The 17,127-nt window shown below is 41.1% G+C and overlaps 1 protein-coding gene across 1 annotated transcript in view; it reads left to right on the top strand.

Moving 5' to 3' along the window:
* SPATA7 (spermatogenesis associated 7) overlaps positions 1-17,127 on the top strand; it is a 116,367-nt gene that overhangs the window by 61,350 nt on the left and 37,890 nt on the right. Inside the window, exons 6-7 of the mRNA XM_030214263.1 lie at positions 1,802-2,244; positions 14,368-14,437. Coding sequence (XP_030070123.1) covers positions 1,802-2,244; positions 14,368-14,437 — 513 coding nt within the window. The remainder of the gene's footprint in view (positions 1-1,801; positions 2,245-14,367; positions 14,438-17,127) is intronic.

The raw sequence follows: 17,127 nt of genomic DNA, 5'->3' as shown, positions 1-17,127 counted from the left end.
TGGGGTGATGTAGCTCATTTTCAGACTTAATATATCTTTTCCCCAGATTTTCATCCATGCCAAATTGGGAAAACGTGATGTAACGATACAGTAGTTACATCAGCTACTACTGAAAAAAGGTGTGAGCAAATCTAAAATAAAATAGTTATTTTGCTTCCAGACAGATATTCTCCTGTCACTTGTGTATAATTTCTTTCCAGTATTGTATTCAGTCAGCTAAAATGAAAAATAAACCTAGGGATAAGATCAAGAGGAACACTGTGGCCAAGGAATGGTCAAGTTGGCTTCGTGAAGCAAGTATCATCTGTTTTGCCCGAGAAGAACTATAATAATCTAATTATGTTGCTTTATTTAGACTAAAAAAATATTGAAAACAAAACACTTTTGTTTATGACCCAGAACTATGGGTTTGGTCCCAGTTTCTTTGCTTTAATGTTCTTCCCTTTATTAAAAGAATCCTATCTACCTGTGCAGGCTCTGTTTTGGTTTTCAAAACTTGTTTGTTTCTTCTTCTTTTTTTTTTTTTTACACGTATCCTGAAGATGCTATACATTATCTGGGTTTGCTGTTTGGTTTTTTTCTTTGAATTTTGCTTATCTTTTTGTTAAAAACAACCGGGAACTTCTGAAAGACCATTAGAGAGGATGTGCCAGTATGATATGTGACGTACAGTTACCACTGGACATCTTTATTTGGGGCCTTTGGTAAAATTTATTCTAATTTGGAGGAATGGGTAGTAGTGTATGAAATACACATAATTGATCACTGATGGTGAATTTGTTTCTGTTGCTTTGTAAGCCACAGTAACGTCATCTAATTTTGATTTTTGTAATTGGACACACTAAAAAAAAATATATATATATATATCAAACATATAAATGGCAAGTGACCATACTCACTTGCAGATGCGCAGTACAGACTTCCCTCTCTGTCCCACCCTCACGTCAAGACGTCATGACGTCAGAGGGCGGAACAGAGAGAGAAACGGAGTCGAATTGTTGGACACTGCTGCCTGGAAAGGAACATCGTGGGAAACAACCTCCACCCTCCCCCCCATCCCCGCCCCCCTCTGTATCGGGCCCTCTGCACTGACCTGACAGCGCCTCTCACCTCCGTGTGGAAGCGCTGCAGGCAGCAGCAGAGCGATCTGCTGCTGCCTGTAGCACTTTTCACACGGAGGTGAGAGGCGCTTTCAGGTCAGTGCAGGGGGCCCGGCACGGAGGGGGGAGGGAGCGGTGGCGATGAGGGTAGCTGGACATGGGGGGAGGGCAGGGGGGAGAGACAATGGTTGCTGGACTTGGGGTGAGAGCAGGGCACAGAGGAGGGTTGCTGGACATGGGAGGAGGGGGGGAGGCCAAGGGAAAGAGGAGGGTTGCTGGACATGGGGGGAGGATCGGTAGACGGGATGAGGCCAGGGGAGAGAGGAGGGCTGCAATACTTGCCCGTTTTTACGGGCTTAACAGCTAGTGTATATATATATTTCTTGAGAGTGAACCAGGATAATGGTATTTAGAATGTATTGTGGATGATAATGTTCTTTTTGGTTAGAGAGGCCAAACAAACCACTCTACTACTACTTATCATTTCTATAGCACTACTAGACGTACACATCAGCCCTGTGCTCTCTAGTTACTGATGCTGTCTTGGGCAAAATGTTTATGGGCCACGACCCACCCCATACTACTGCATATGGCCTGCAATACAGTAAAAAAACTGGTAGTTTAAATAATCTTCAGACTTTTCTCAGTGATCATATATGATGTTCATCCTTCTAAATTTATATTCTCTTTTGTATTTCCAGAGTTCATATGACATTCCAGACAGCATTGATACAGAAAATGGACAGTTATATTGCACAAGATCACTTTTTTCTCCACCCATCCCTTACCTGGTTTCACCCTCCTTGGCTCTTAGCACAGATTCTGCAAAAAAAGTCTCTGGCACCTACCACAAGACCTCCACACCACGAAAGCATTTCTCTGCAGTCTCTCTCTCTTCCTCAGAAGGAAGCCTTAAATGCAGTCCTAATTTTCAAAAGTTTCAGGATCACCAGAAGAAAACATATAGTGGGGACCTTCTCGATTTGCATTCTGAGCAGTTCACTAATAAGCAGCAGCGATTTACTCCACGAACATTAAAAACTGAAGCTAAATCTGTGCTTGCTCAGTACAGATATTATACACCCGCACGAAGAAAAAAGAAGGATGAGGTGTCAGAAGCAGAGGCACAGACTGAAATAAGCAGGTGACTTTTTTTAATTTGTCACATCAAAGGTAAAATCTACACGGTTGTTAATGAATAGTGCCTTACTGTATGTTGTTGCTTCACTTCCAGTACTAGTTAGAACATCAGGTTTTGCTTCCCAGTTTATTGCCACCTAAATTCTCTGTTTTCCCCTTATTATTTAAGTGTTTATCCTCTGTCTCTCTGTACAGCTTGCATAGAGCTTTATAGTTAGTGTCTCAGATCTATCTCTGCATTGTCTGTTTAGGAGCTGATGTTGAAAGGTAGCTTTGTTAGCAAGATCTGTGCGCATTTATATGCGTGCACAGTGCAGAGAAGTTTCATGCAAAAGACCCCTCCCTCCTCTCCTGACACACGAAAACCCCTGGCTGTCTAGCAGTCCCCTCCCCCCAAGTTTAGAAAATAAATTCCTAGTAATGTAATGAAATGCGCTTCCCTAACCCTCCCCTCCTATCTGCCTCAAAAAGTGAAAATGCAGGAGTGATGCCCACTTGTTCCTGCCTCCAGTGCCATGTTATTCAAAATGGCAGTGCCTTCTGACACACCATTAGAGGTCAGCCTACCAAATAAGGGAATCCTTCCTTCAGTTGGAAGATTGAAATCTAGCAGTACATCAGAAACGCACCACTAGGGATTAGGTTCTGTCATCTTGAATTACAGCGGTGCAAGATACAGTAGTGAGTGGACATTGCTTCTGCCTTTTCAACTTTGAGGTGGGTAGAGAGAGTCCAGGGAAGAAACGGGATACAGTTGGATATAAAGTCTTTGCTGCTAGTTCCTATAGGACTTGGGGAACAGAACTGGTATGGAACAGCAAACAGAGTAACATCTGGAGAGCCTTGTATACCAATGCCCGTAGTATGGGAAACAAACTTCTATATCTAGAGGCTACAATGATGGAAGCAGACTTGGATTTAGTGGTGGCCACAGAGATGTAGTTCACGGAGAACCATGACTGGGATTTTACTATGCTTGGCTATAATCTATTCAGAAAGGACAGAGTAGGAAATAAGGGTGGAGGTGTGGCATTATATGCTAAGAATGATATCAAAGTGACAGAACTGCAGGACACGGGTATGGAAGAAGTGCTGTGGGTTAAACTGGAAAGAGGGAAAGGAAAATGTATATATATCGGAGTAATATACAGGTCACCCTCACAGTCAGAGGAAATGGACAGGGACTTAATTGAAGACATCCACAAGCTAGCTAGGAAAGGGAAAATACTACTGTGTCCTTGCTGCGGGGTCGTCTAGAAGCAAAGAGATCTTGGATTCCCTACAGTAAGAATTGTTTCAGCAGTGGGTAACGGAACTGACGTGGGATGGAGCTATTCTGGACCTGGTGTTTACAAATGAAGAGAACATTTCTGACGTCAAGGTGGGAGACCATTTTGGCATCTAGTGATCATTGAATGGTGTGGTTCAATATTAAAACAGGATAGAGGGCTCATTCGAGATTGAAGGTTCTGGATTTCAAAGGAACTATGTTGCCTTGGGTCCTGTAGCCCATTGGCTTCTAGAAAGTTAACTATCCTTTCTTTCAGCAGCGACTCCATTATTTTTCCTACCACCGACGTGAGACTTTCCCACTTCTTCCCTATCTCCACTTTTGTGAAAAGGGACCACATCCGCTCGTCTCCAATTCTGTGGAATGTCTCCCGTCTCTAAAGATCTATTAAATAAATCTGATGGGACCTATTAAAGATTTATTTAATAGATCTTTAGAGACAGGAGAGGTTCAATGGGATTGGAGAAGAGCGGATGTGGTCCCTCTTCACAAACATGAAGACAGGGAAGAAGTGGGGAAAAATTGGTTGAATGGAAGGACACAGAGGGTAGTGGTAAATGGAGCTTGCTCTGAAGAAAAAGATGTGTGAGTGGAGTACCATAGGGATCGGTCCTTGGCCCGACTCTTTTTTACGTCTTTGTGAGCGATATTGCGGCAGGGCTGTCTGGTAAGGTTTGTTTCTTTGCAGATGATTCCAAACTCTGCAACAGGATGGACACCCTGGAGGGTGTGAATGACATGAGGAAGGACCTAGCAAAGCTGGAGGAATGGACTGATATTTGGCAACTAAGATTTAATCCCCAAAAATGCAGGGTCATGCATTTGGGTCATGAATCCAAGAAAACGGTACAGTATAGGGGGTGAAGTGCTTCAGTGTACGAAGGAAGAGCGGAACTTGGGTGTACCCATCTAATGACCTTAAAGTTGCCAAACAGGTTGAAAAAGTGACGGTCAAAGTCAGAAGGATGCTTGGGTGCATAAAAAGAGGGATGACCAGCAGGAAAAAGGAGGTGATAGTGCCATTGTGTAAGTCTCTGGTGAGGCCCCATTTAGAGTACTGTGTGTAGTTCTGGAGACCTCACCTATGAAAAAATGTAAACAGGATGGAGTCAGTCCAGACGGTGGCTACAAACTTAGTAAGCGGTCTTGAATACAAAAAAATATAGGGACAGACTTATGAATCTCAACATGTATACGCTGGAAAAGAGGAGGGAGACAGGAGACATGATAGAGATGCTTAAATATCTCAAGGGCATTTATGTACAGGAAGAAAGCCTTTTTCAACTGAAGGAGAGCTCTGGACCAAGGGAGCATACAATGAATAGGCTTAGGAGTTATCTAAGAAAGTATTATTTCACGGAAAGGGTGGTGGAGGCATGGAATGGAGGTTGGAGGTTGTGGAGTTGAGGACTGTGTCAGAATTTAAAACGGCATGGGTTAAGCATGTGGCATTGCTTAGGAAAAGGAAGAGTGAGGGGTTACAGAGGACTGGATAACCATATGGCCTTTATCTGCCATCATGTTTATCTGTTTCTATTTTTCTTTCCACACGTTCTGAAGATGTTCTTTTCATAGTCATTCCTGTCAGGTGGGAGATAGTGTAAAATTTGTGTGGTATTGACTTAAGGGGGTAAAAGTCATGTACTTGCATATGAAGCCCTTTCTAAGGAATAGGAGAATCTCTTCATGGATCCAAGAGGCATCTGATTGCTTGACACCTTAGTTACAATGTATGAAATTAATTTAACATATACAAACTGATGTGAGTAGAAATCCATTCTGACTATAGTTATTGGGATTTTGATAGCCCAGGTTTTCCCTCTTCTTTAGTCCCCTTCCCACCACCACCTCTACAAGCAGCATGACTAGGCAGAGCATAGGTTTCTGTGCCTGCTAGGAAGATTGGAAGAAAGTGACCTTAGAAATTATCCCTAGGGTTTGCCTTTAGCTAGTAAATATTACTGCAGTAATGTTTGTCACTTATTTCCTTCCTCGATATTAAGTGTATCTCTTCTGCTTTGTGCCCAGCTCCCAGCTGGCTCTGATGGACAGGAGACCTTTGAATCTCTTTTGCTGCAGCACTGAAGACTGAGCTTTGGGGGCCAGTCCAGTTACTTTTTTAATTTTATTGTCTGCTTTTAAGTAGAATTAAAGATCAACAAAAAATATATCACATGATATGATTTTATTGGACTACTTAATACATTTCTCCAAGAATAAGTAGGATATTAAGCCCTCAGAGCATGAGAGAGGTCATCCAATAGAACCAGCACAGGGAAAAAAAAAGCCTCTCCAGCTCAAGAATGATCTGGAAAGCCTTTGAGAGACACTACCACATGTGCCTAACTTCCCACAGGACCTTTTAAGTCTCCTTTTGTGAGAATTTGCTTGTCATGCACAGGCTGTCTCCTTGTATTCCCTTTTTAAGGTCCTTGATTCATTTTCCTAAGTGTCCTTTATTTTTATGCATTCGCCTGCTGTCACCCCCTTTATGATAGTTTGATGTTCTAGCACTGGTCCCAATACAGATCACTGTGGCACTCCAGTCTGCGCCGTCCTCCTTTGAGAAAAATGGCCATTAAACCCTACTTCTTGTTTTCTGTCCAATAACTAATTCCTAATCCACAAAAGGACATTGTCTGCTATCCATGACTTTTTACATTTTCTCAGGAGTCTCTCATGAGGGACTTTGTCAAAAGCTTTTTGAAAATCTAGATGCACTACATCAACCAGCTCACCTTTATCCACATATTAATTCATGCCTTCAAAGAAATTAAGCAAATTGGTGAGGTGAGACTTCACTTGGCTGAACCCATGCTGACTCTGTCCCATTAAACCATGTTTGTATATGTGTTCTATAATTTTATTCTTTATGATTGTTTCCACTATTTTTGCCCAGTACTGAAGTTAGGCTTACTGGACTGTAATTTCCTGTATCACCCATGAAGCCCTTTTTTTAAAATCAGCGTTAAATTGGCCACCTTCCTATCTTCAGGTACTATGGATGATTTTAATGACAGGTTACAGATCTCTAACGGCATATCAGCAGTTTCATGTTTGATTTCTTTCAATACCCTGGAGTGTATACCATCTGGTCTAGGTGATTTATCACTATTTAACTTGTTGATTCAGTTCAGTACATCTTTCAAGTTCACCAAGATATTTTTCATTTGCTGCGCATCAACACCCTTGAAAACCATTTCCGGTATAGGTAGATCTCTTACATCTTTTTCTGTAAAGTCTGAAGCAAAGAATTCATTCAGTCTCTCTGCTGTGGCCTTGTCCTCCATGAGTGCCCCTTTTGCTCCTTCTGCATCTAATAGTCCCACAAGCCTCATCAGAAACTGTTGTGGTTGAATCCACTCTCACATGAGCCAAAATGTCTTAAATCCCATTCCTTGGTGCCCCCAGAGAAAGATGTTCAGATGTTGGATTCTCCTGGAAGGAAAGGTTTTTTTTTTTTTTTTTTTTTTAAAGAAAGCTGTGCTTTCTTCTTAACCAGCTCTTCATGGACCAGTGTATGTAAAATTCTTTACATGAGGAGTTAGCGGATTCTCTTGTTCAGAACAAATGTGTTGAACTCTGGTCACTAATGGGCAGACAGAATAAATATGAAAAACATATTGTCAGTTCAACTTCAGGAGCTTCTGTCATAGGTATTGCTGCTCACAGACTGTCATGGCTGCAAGCTTCAAGACCTTCATTAGGACATTGAGGATAAGCTTGCTAACAAGCCATACCATGGAGAGAATTTCTTTTGAAATGAGTTCAAGGAGCCAACATCTCTTATCAAAAAGCACTGTAAAATGGTCATCCCTCTCCTGGACTTCCACCAACACATCATCCTCCTCTTCTAGAAGGTTTGGAACTTGGGGTCAGAGAAGATTCTGTTACTCTCAAGGTTCTGTTACTTTCCCTTCCATCCTCTAATTCCCATCAAACATAACAAGGATTTTACCCTTGTCCCTGACAGCAAAGATTCCAAATTCTTTGAATAGATTTTGACTGCCTCCTCAAAAACGTAACTAGGTTTCCTATGTCCATTGGCCTCATAACAGTTGGGTTCTTCAAATTGTTTGTCACAGATACCGCAGATAGCTGCAGTATATATCTCCAAATTGCCCAACAGGAACATCTTGGTCAAGCTCTCAGCACCGTGAAATACTTATGAGCTCTTTCCCTCTTAGAGGCAATGTGTTAGAATCTATGCCACTAGGGGAAAGAGAGCAGAGGTTTTATTTCAGGTATTTCATGATCGCAAATAAAGAGTTATCCTGTCTCACCCTCGATCTAAGTGCCTTAAACTGATTTCTAGTTTGAAAGAAGTTTATTTTCCTTGATTCCCTTTCACCAAAAAAGAGGGTTTTGTTCTCTGGGCTTGAAGGATGCATACATCTACATCAGTGGATGTATCTTGGATTTGTCAGAGGGAACAATTGCCATCAGTATTGCATTCTGCCCTTTTGTCTAGCATCAGCTGCACATATATTTACAACATGTCTAGTGGGTATGGTAGCCATGTATATGCACAAACTAGGAATGCTGGTCAAGAATAGGAAGATCAGAAATCAGTGCAAATAACCATCTGGATCGTCACTAGATTTTTCATCATAAATTCTCCAAAATGACACTTCAGCCCATCACCTTGATTTGAAGTCAGGGGAACTCATGTAGACATGACTCAAGCAAAGGTTGCTCTTCTTCAAGAAAGGATCCATGACGTTGGTGAACCTGATTTGGCAGATTTCACTGACCACATAAAGTGTTATATGAATATTTTATCTGAATAACTTTGTGGATTTTCAGCCACTCTGTCATTTAAGTTTTATAGCTGAAAATGCTGACATAACTTAGAATGGGTAAGTTGTCTCTAAAAGCTAGGCTTGAACCCCAACAAATATATTTCATCCATTCAGAGGCTGAGTTTGCTGCTGACAAAAATAAGACCTGCTTCCAATTGTACAGCCAGTTCTACTTGAATGTTGATCTTTATATTGGCAGAATTTGGCTGTATAAGTGGGAAAGGGTTTTGGCCCCCAGTTACTTAGGTGATCAATACTTACTGCATAATCATTTCTGAATATCAACCTGACTTTGTCTAATTGATTTGTTCTGCCGCTTTGCAGAGATTGTAGTACCATGTTTTGTCTTTCATTTTCTTTAAAAGTGAATTCTGCTTAAAATCTTTTTTTCCATGGGAAGGTACTATTTTTTTTTTTATTATTTTTACTGTGAAAATTGGAGGGAGCTGCCAGAAGAGAATGTAAATTTACTTTTGCTATATGATAGATTTATGTCGACTTTGTTGCAAGTTAGTAAACAAGATTCAATTTTAAAAAGCATTTGGTCCTGCTGCCCAGTCAGTGTTTATAGAGAAGTGAAAGACAAGGCAGATGGTTATGTGATCTGCTGAGTGCTGAATGGAGAACTCCAAATGATCTCGTAGCATGCCAAATGAAAGAACAGAAGTGTGGCTGTCCATACTCATCCAATATGCCTTACTAGGATGGTGCTGGAGTTCCATCTTAATTGGCCAGCTAACACTTTTCCCTAAGTTACTTGCCCACAATGGTGAATATGCCTTACATAACTTTGGATTGCAAGCAAGCCTTAGCTTTCTACCTAAGCAAGCTAAATCCCTTAGAAGTCCACCCAACTTTGTTTTGACCCTAAAAACACTTGATGCTACGATTGTTAAATATATACTGTCCAATGCTAGTAGACTGCATCTCATCACTCTTAAAGTGTTTAAATGCTGTATTCTATACATTTTGTAAACTTACCTTATGCCAGGAAATTCAATCATGTAACTCCATTGTTGATCAAGTATTAGTGGTTAAAATGGCATACAGGGTTAAGTTCAAGATTTTGATGTAGTGATTTTAGAAAACAAACTGAAGAGCACCAGTCCCCACAGATAAAGCAGAAAGCACAGATGAGCAATGACAACTCAGAAGAGTAACAAAATGCTCAAGGCCACTATAGTTGGAAAGGCTTTATTGTAATTATCAATAGGTATCAAAGGCATTCACTGTGACCTCGCACAGCTGTGTTTCAGTAAGGTCTGCCTGCATAAAAGGTCCAAAATTGTTTAATATATATAAATACAAATAACACACTTTAAGAACTCACATACGTATATGCTGACAAAGGACAAATTCAAATTAAAACTTACATTGATTATAAAAATGTAAGGATGATTAAAAATAATTAAATTATGTAATATAGTAACATAGTAAATGACGGCAGAAAAAGACCTCCACGGTCATCCAGTCTGCCTAACAAGATAAACTCATATGTGCTACTTTTTGTGCATACCTTACCTTGATTTGTACCTGTCCTTTTCAGGGCACAGACCGTGTAAGTCTGCCCAGCACTGTCTCCGCCTCCCACCACCGGCTCTTGCACAGACCGTATAAGTCTGCCCAGCACTATCCCCGCCTCCCGCCACTGCCACCCAATCTCGACTAAGCTCCTTAGGATCCATTCCTTCTGAACAGGATTCCTTTATGTTTATCCCACGCGTGTTTGAATTCTGTTACCGTTTTTATTTCCACCACCTCCCGCTGGAGGGCATTCCAAGCATCCACTACTCTCTCCGTGAAAAAATACTTCCTGACATTTTTCTTGAGTCTGCCCCCCTTCAATCTCATTTCATGTCCTCTCGTTCTACCACCTTCGCACCTCCAGAAAAGGTTCGTTTGCGGATTTATACTTTTCAAATATTTGAATGTCTGTATCATATCACCCTGTTTCTCCTTTCTTCCAGAGTATACATGTTCAGGTCATCAAGTCTCTCCTCATATGTCTTGCAAGGCAAATCCCTTACCCTTCTCGTAGCTTTTCTTTGCACCGCTTCAATTCTTTTTACATCCTTCGCAAGGTACGGCCTCCAAAACTGAACACAATACTCTAGGTGGGGCCTCACCAACGACTTATACAGGGGCATCAACACCCCCTTTCTTCTGCTGGTCACACCTCTCTCTATACAGCCTAACAATCTTCTAGCTATGGCCACAGCCATGTCACACTGTTTCGTTGCCTTCAGATCCTCAGATATTATCACCCCAAGATCCCTCTCCCCATCTGTACCTATCAGATTCTCCCCGCCTAACACATACGTCTCCCGAGGATTTCTTTTCCCTAAGTGCATCACTTTGCATTTCTTCGCATTGAATTTTAATTGCCAACCCTTAGACCATTCTTCTAGCTTCCTCAGATCCTTTTTCATGTTTTCCACTCCCTCCCGGGTGTCCACTCTGTTACAGATCTTAGTATCATCCGCAAATAGGCAAACTTTACCTTCTAACCCTTCAGCAATGTCACTCACAAATATATTGAACAGAATCGGTCCCAGCACCGATCCTTGAGGCACACCACTACTCACCTTTCCCTCCTCCAACCGAATTCCATTCACCACCACCCTCTGGCTTCTGTCTGTCAACCAGTTCCTAATCCAGTTCACCACTTCGGGTCCTATCTTCAGCCCATCCAGTTTATTTAAGAGCCTCCTGTGGGGAACCGTGTCAAAAGCTTTGCTGAAATCTAAGTAGATTACGTCTATAGCTCGTCCCTGATTCAATTCTCCTGTCACCCAATCAAAGAATTCAATGAGATTCGTTTGGCACGATTTTCCTTTGGTAAAACCATGTTGTCTCGGATCTTGCAACTTATTGACTTCCAGGAAATTCACTATCCTTTCCTTCAGCATCGCTTCCATTACTTTTCCAATAACCGAAGTGAGGCTTACCGGCCTGTAGTTTCCAGCTTCTTCCCTATCACCACTCTTGTGAAGAGGGACCACCTCCGCCGTTCTCCAATCCCTCGGAACCTCTCCCGTCTGCAAGGATATATTAAACAAATCTTTAAGAGGACCCGCCAGAACCTCTCTGAGCTCCCTCAATATCCTGGGGTGGATCCCATCTGGTCCCATGGCTTTGTCCACCTTTAGCTTTTCAAGCTGTTCATACACACTCTCTTCCGTGAACGGTGCTGTATGCACTTCAATCTCATTTGTACTTTTTGCAGTCCATCGTGGTCCTTCTCCAGGATTTTCTTCTGTGAAAACAGAACAAAAGTATCTATTTAGCAAATTTGCTTTTTCTTCATCATTATCCACATAGCGGTTCGCAGTATCTTTTAGTCTCACAATTCCCTTTTTAGTCATTCTCCTTTCACTTACATACCTGAAGAAATTTTTGTCACCCCTCCTTACATTTCTAGCCATTTGTTCTTCCGCTTTCGCCAGACGTACAGTATCTCTCTCTTGGCTTCCTTCAGTTTCATCCTGTATTCCTCCTCGTGTTCCTTTTCTTGAGTTTTTGTGTATTTCTGGAACGCCAACTCTTTAGCCTTTATTTTCTCAGCCACTTGCTTGGGGAACCATATCGGTTTTCTTTTTCTCTTGCTTTTATTTACTTTCCTTACATAAAGGTTCGTGGCCCTATTTATAGCTTCGTTCAGCCTTGACCACTGTCCTTCCACTTCTCGTATTTCCTCCCAGCCCATCATCTCCTTCCTCAGGTATTCCCCCATTTTACTAAAGTCAGCACGCTTGAAATCCAGAACTTTGAGTTTTGAGTGGCCGCTCTCCACTTTAGCTGTAATATCAAACCAAACCGTTTGATGGTCACTGCTACCCAGGTGGGCACCCACTCGGATATTTGACACGCTATCCCCATTTGTGAGCACCAGATCCAGCGTCGCTCCCTCCCTCGTGGGTTTCGTCACCATTTGTCTGAGCAAACTGCTTTGTAAAGCATCCACGATCTCTCTACTTCTTTCCGATTCAAAGTAAATCAAGAGTCAACAGTTGTACTATATAAGATTAAACAAATAGTTATTCAGACCTGGGCATGTTCCAGATTCTATACACTATCTTCATATAGTGTGGAATACTTCAACAATTGTTAAAAAAAAAGAAGAGGAGGAAAGAACAATTGTTCACATGTTGTATATCTATATTGACCCAATAGGACATCAGCTTGAAGGTAACAAATATCAGTAACTCGGACATCTTTAAAAACAAACAAAATATTATATAAGATACTTGGGGTCCTATTACTAAGCTGCTGTAAAAAGTGGGCTTAGCACGCCTTACAAGTATCTTTCCCACATGTTTTTCTGTTTGCTGAATAAATGGCCACATGCTAATGTTGCCGTTAATTCAGCATCTCTTCTAAACATAAAGAACTCAACCACTCATAAGAATCATTTTCCATACATTAGCGTGGTTATGACACACTGGCAAATGAGCTACAACCTCTTTATGCAACTCTCAAACTACTAAGAAGGAAGCAGTGTGCTTTGGAGGAAAAAGCCTCTGCATGTCTGTAGTCTGTGTTTGCTGAAGAGTTAGAAGACCTGAAGATTGGCAACAAAGTGAACACTCCAGAGGGAGTAGAACATATGAGAAGTGATCTATAAAAATCAGAAGCTTTGGATAATGTTGATACTTGGTAGGATGATGCATTTGAGATGCAAAAATCTAAAGGAGCTATATACAACAGGAGGTAAGAGGCTGATATGCACAGACTAGGAAAGAGCACCCTGGATGATAGTATCGGAGGATTTCAAGGTGGTGGAACAATGTGACAAGGCAGTGTCCAAGGCCAGAAACAGCTTAGATGCATTGAGATGAGCATAATCAGAAGGAGAAAAAAAAGAAGTGATAATGTCCCTGTACAACTCATTAGCGAGACTGCATTTGGAGAATGTATCTTGCCAGTAATGTAAAAAGACTCAAAGCCATTCAGAGGAAAGTGATCAAAATGGTATGGGGTCTGCGCCAGGAAGATGTATGAGAAAGCAAGACTTGAACATGTATACCCTGGAGGAGAAGAGGGATAAGCATTTACATTTTTGAAAAATATTAAGAAACAGAACAGCCTTTTCTAAAAATGGAGATGCAATGAAACTAGAGGGTAAGAAAAGAAGTCGCAAGGAGGAAAATGTAAAAGCAACATAGCTTTTTCACAGAGATGGTGGTAGATGTCTGGAATGCTCTTTTACAGAAGGTGGTGGGGTCCTTATTTATTTATTAGGATTTATTTACCGCCTTTTTGAAGGAATTCACTCAAGGCGGGTATATGGCATGAAGGTGGAATAAAAGTATAGAACATTTCCACACAGTAAAACTTTTAAATAACCTTTATACTTTAAAGAATTAAAATAAAATAGTCTTAGAGGGGGTAGACTACACGGAGTCACAGATACAATCCCAGCAGCCTTTCCTGGCTTTATCTGCTATAATTTACTGTTACTTGCCTTCCCCCTTCCTCAACCTCCTTACCACTGATGAATAAGCATAACCACTTCAAATCTCTATGTCGAATATGGTCTCTCCATAGTCGATGACCTAAAGAATGATACAACCCAATTTCGTACTCAGGAACGTTCATGTATTACCATAATTTATTCTTCCTTAACATATATATGCACATGATATATATCTATACCATGATCTGTTCACGTATGTTACCATGTATGTATGCAACTTAACACATTACCATTTGTAATTCTCTTACCCGGAAATGGCAACCGCCGTTACGGCAAATGTAAGCCACATTGAGCCTGCAAATTGTTGGGAAAATGTGGGATACAAATGCTACAAATAAATATACAAAAGTTTATGCCAAAGCAGTTTACATCCACATCATCAGTAGAAATTCTCTTGAACATACGTTTTATCTGTGAACTGTGTACAAAACTGAGTTGTATTAAAATGCAGTATGTATGGTACGACTTTTCCATGATCACTTCTTAATGGTTGAAAATGCACGTTTTACTACTGTAACCCTGAAATATTTTGATTAAATGTTTCTTTTTAAATCTCAGTTTTAAAAAATATGCTGAGCCATCTGAGAAAAAAGATCCGCTAGAAGAATCCCAGTGGGCTGTAGATGAGGTAATGCTACTTTGCTACCTAAGCATGTAAGTAGAAGTCATAGTGGCTTTGTAATATTGTGACTTTCAAGGGGGTAATGCTAGTTACATTAATTTCTCTCCTTACTTTCATAATCTGAACTTGCTAAATGAGACATTGTACATTATGAGAGAAGATGTGGTGTTCAGCTTTCCTCATACACTGTATGCAGCATGAACAAATGTATTCCTAATCTGAACCAAGAGATAGCTGTGCATATGGATGTTGTAGATGGCTCTTACTATGTAGTGAATCCGTCAACTCGGAGAGCAATTTTCAGAGCCATTTATGCTGGTCAAACTGTGCTTTACCTGCAGAAATGGGTTTTTTTAAATTGTCCACGTGTTGCCAAAGGATGTGATGAAAGCAATTTGTATAGAGTTTCCAGAGGAAAGGTCCATAAACTATTATTAGCCACGCAGACTTGGAAAAAGCTACTGCTTATCCCTGGGTGTGATCAAGAAGGCTTGAATCTACTCTTCTGGATCCTTCCAGGTATCTGGGATCTGGATTGGCTATGGTTGGGGGTAGGATGCTGAGCTTGATGATGTCATGACCCAGTATGGCATTTCTTGGGTAGATTTATTATTATTATTAGCATTTGTATGTGCGTAGTGATACTATGCACATACTTTAAATCCACAGTGAGGAGAGGCATATACAGGGCAGGGTTAGAGTGTGGGACTTAACAAGTGTGTAAGTACTTTTATCTGAAAAAAGTACAGTAAAGCCTTCACATCCTTATACATTTTTCATGTTGTGCCGTCTAAACAGACTTTGACAAATGTTTTTTTGAATTTAGGATCCAGCCTACAGCTGAGGCCATTCGCCCCCCCCCCCCCCCCCCCCCCCCCCCCCCCCCCACCACCACAACCTGTACTGAAGATCAAGAGTGGCATGGGGAAAGGAACAGATTCCTCCAGGATCTACCACAACTCTGTTGGATCACGATTTACTAAGGCTGTTTTCCTATTTCATGTCTAAAGGAAAAGAAAACTTAGTAAATTGGGCTCTTAATGTACTGCCACAGGCCACTGGCAGAAATACAAAACCAGTATATTCTTCCCCAACCTAGTCTCTCATTTCCCCACCCTGTCATCACCAGTGCCCTTTACTTATCTCTTCCTCCTTCCCTGTCAGTTCCCCCCCCCCCCCCCCCAAAAAAAAAAAAAACTAGCTATCACTACCCAGGAAGATGTCCTTTTGGCTCTAATAACCTCTTTCACTTCCTTCTTTAACCATGCTGGCTGTCGTTTGCTCTTTCTGCTTTTATTAATACATCTGTGGAATACATCTGTTCTGGGCTTCCAAGATGGTATTTTTAAACAATGAAATATGAAACAAAAAAGTGAGAACCAAGGAGGATATCAAAAAAACTTTGAGTAGTTAAAAAACGACCCGACACGGCCTTGTTTCAGCCCTAAGGCCTGCCTCAGGGGTCTTGACCAATCTCAGATGTTGCAGTGTAATATTACACACTGCGTTGTTGTTTAGGTAGCGATTGGGTTGTTCCAGTTCTTGGAGTGGGCATCATCTTCCTGTGAAGCATATTGGTATTTTGTTCCATTCGGTTGGAGTTGTTGCTGGTATCCCCATTATCCACATTGTTATTGTATAGTAGAAGATCCATGCCCTTAGGTTGGTCATTTTGGGGGGGTTACTTCTGGCTTGGGGGTGTTTGCCTGTGAATATTTGTGTGTTTGGGCTCTGAGGTCCTTGTGTTTGTGTATTGCATAGGGCTGTTTCTTTTTTTTTTTTTTTTTAACCTTGGCTGGGGGTTTGTCGTCATCAGTGAGAATGATCAGATATTATATCTAACTCTTCATTTAGTGCTGTATACTTTAAAACTCCTGAGGTTTCCTGTGACTTTCAGCTTTGCTCTACACTGATGCTATGGTAAACTAGAGTAGTCCTTAACTGCTAGCCTATGAAACTGTAATAGAGACTTTAAATGTTAAACGGTGTGAAGATTTATGAAAGTAGGACCTTTTGGTTTCTTATTCTTAATTGCTTTTTGAATGTCTATAATTGTTCTTGTGTTTTGAACATGTAGATTATTATATAGATCAGTGAGACAAACTCCTGCTTTAATACATTTTGAGCTGTTTTTTAGATAGAATGTGAAAAATGTTCCGTGGTATGAAGATATTTAGAGGGCTCTGTACTTGCACAGAATTGTTGCAGGTACTTTTTCCCCATTTGAAAACTGGTGCAGAATCTGTAGGTAAAAGGTAGCACAGACTTTGCATTTCTGTGACAGTTTGAAAATTGCTGTACTGGGGGTGGGGAGGAGAGTTAAATTTAAATTACATAGTTTTTCCATATATAAAGCCTGTTTTCCTTATCATCCCACCAGACCAATCCAGACACTTGGGTTTGTGCCGTCCTGCAGACAGGTGGAGATTGAAACTACTGAGCTGTGATGTCATCTCTTAAGAACCCTGTGCAACCCTCTGGGCCAGTCAGTCTTTGAGTATCCACCAGGTGGTAGGCCTCCTCAGAAATTTCTGATGGTCTAGTAGGATTTTATTTCCATTTCCTTGGTCAGCCATATTAAAATAAAATAGATACAGGCAACCTAGAAGGGTTTTCTTAGATTTTAGAGATGTAACACTTGGGTGACCTAGGTCCCTCCCCCAACCAATTCTTTTCTTGGGGGTTAGATGTTTCTT

The sequence above is a fragment of the Microcaecilia unicolor genome, chromosome 9, assembly GCF_901765095.1.
Source record: "Microcaecilia unicolor chromosome 9, aMicUni1.1, whole genome shotgun sequence".
NCBI lineage: Eukaryota > Metazoa > Chordata > Amphibia > Gymnophiona > Siphonopidae > Microcaecilia > Microcaecilia unicolor.
The sequence above is the reverse complement of the archived record's forward strand: the minus strand, read 5'-3'. Positions and strand labels throughout refer to the sequence as shown.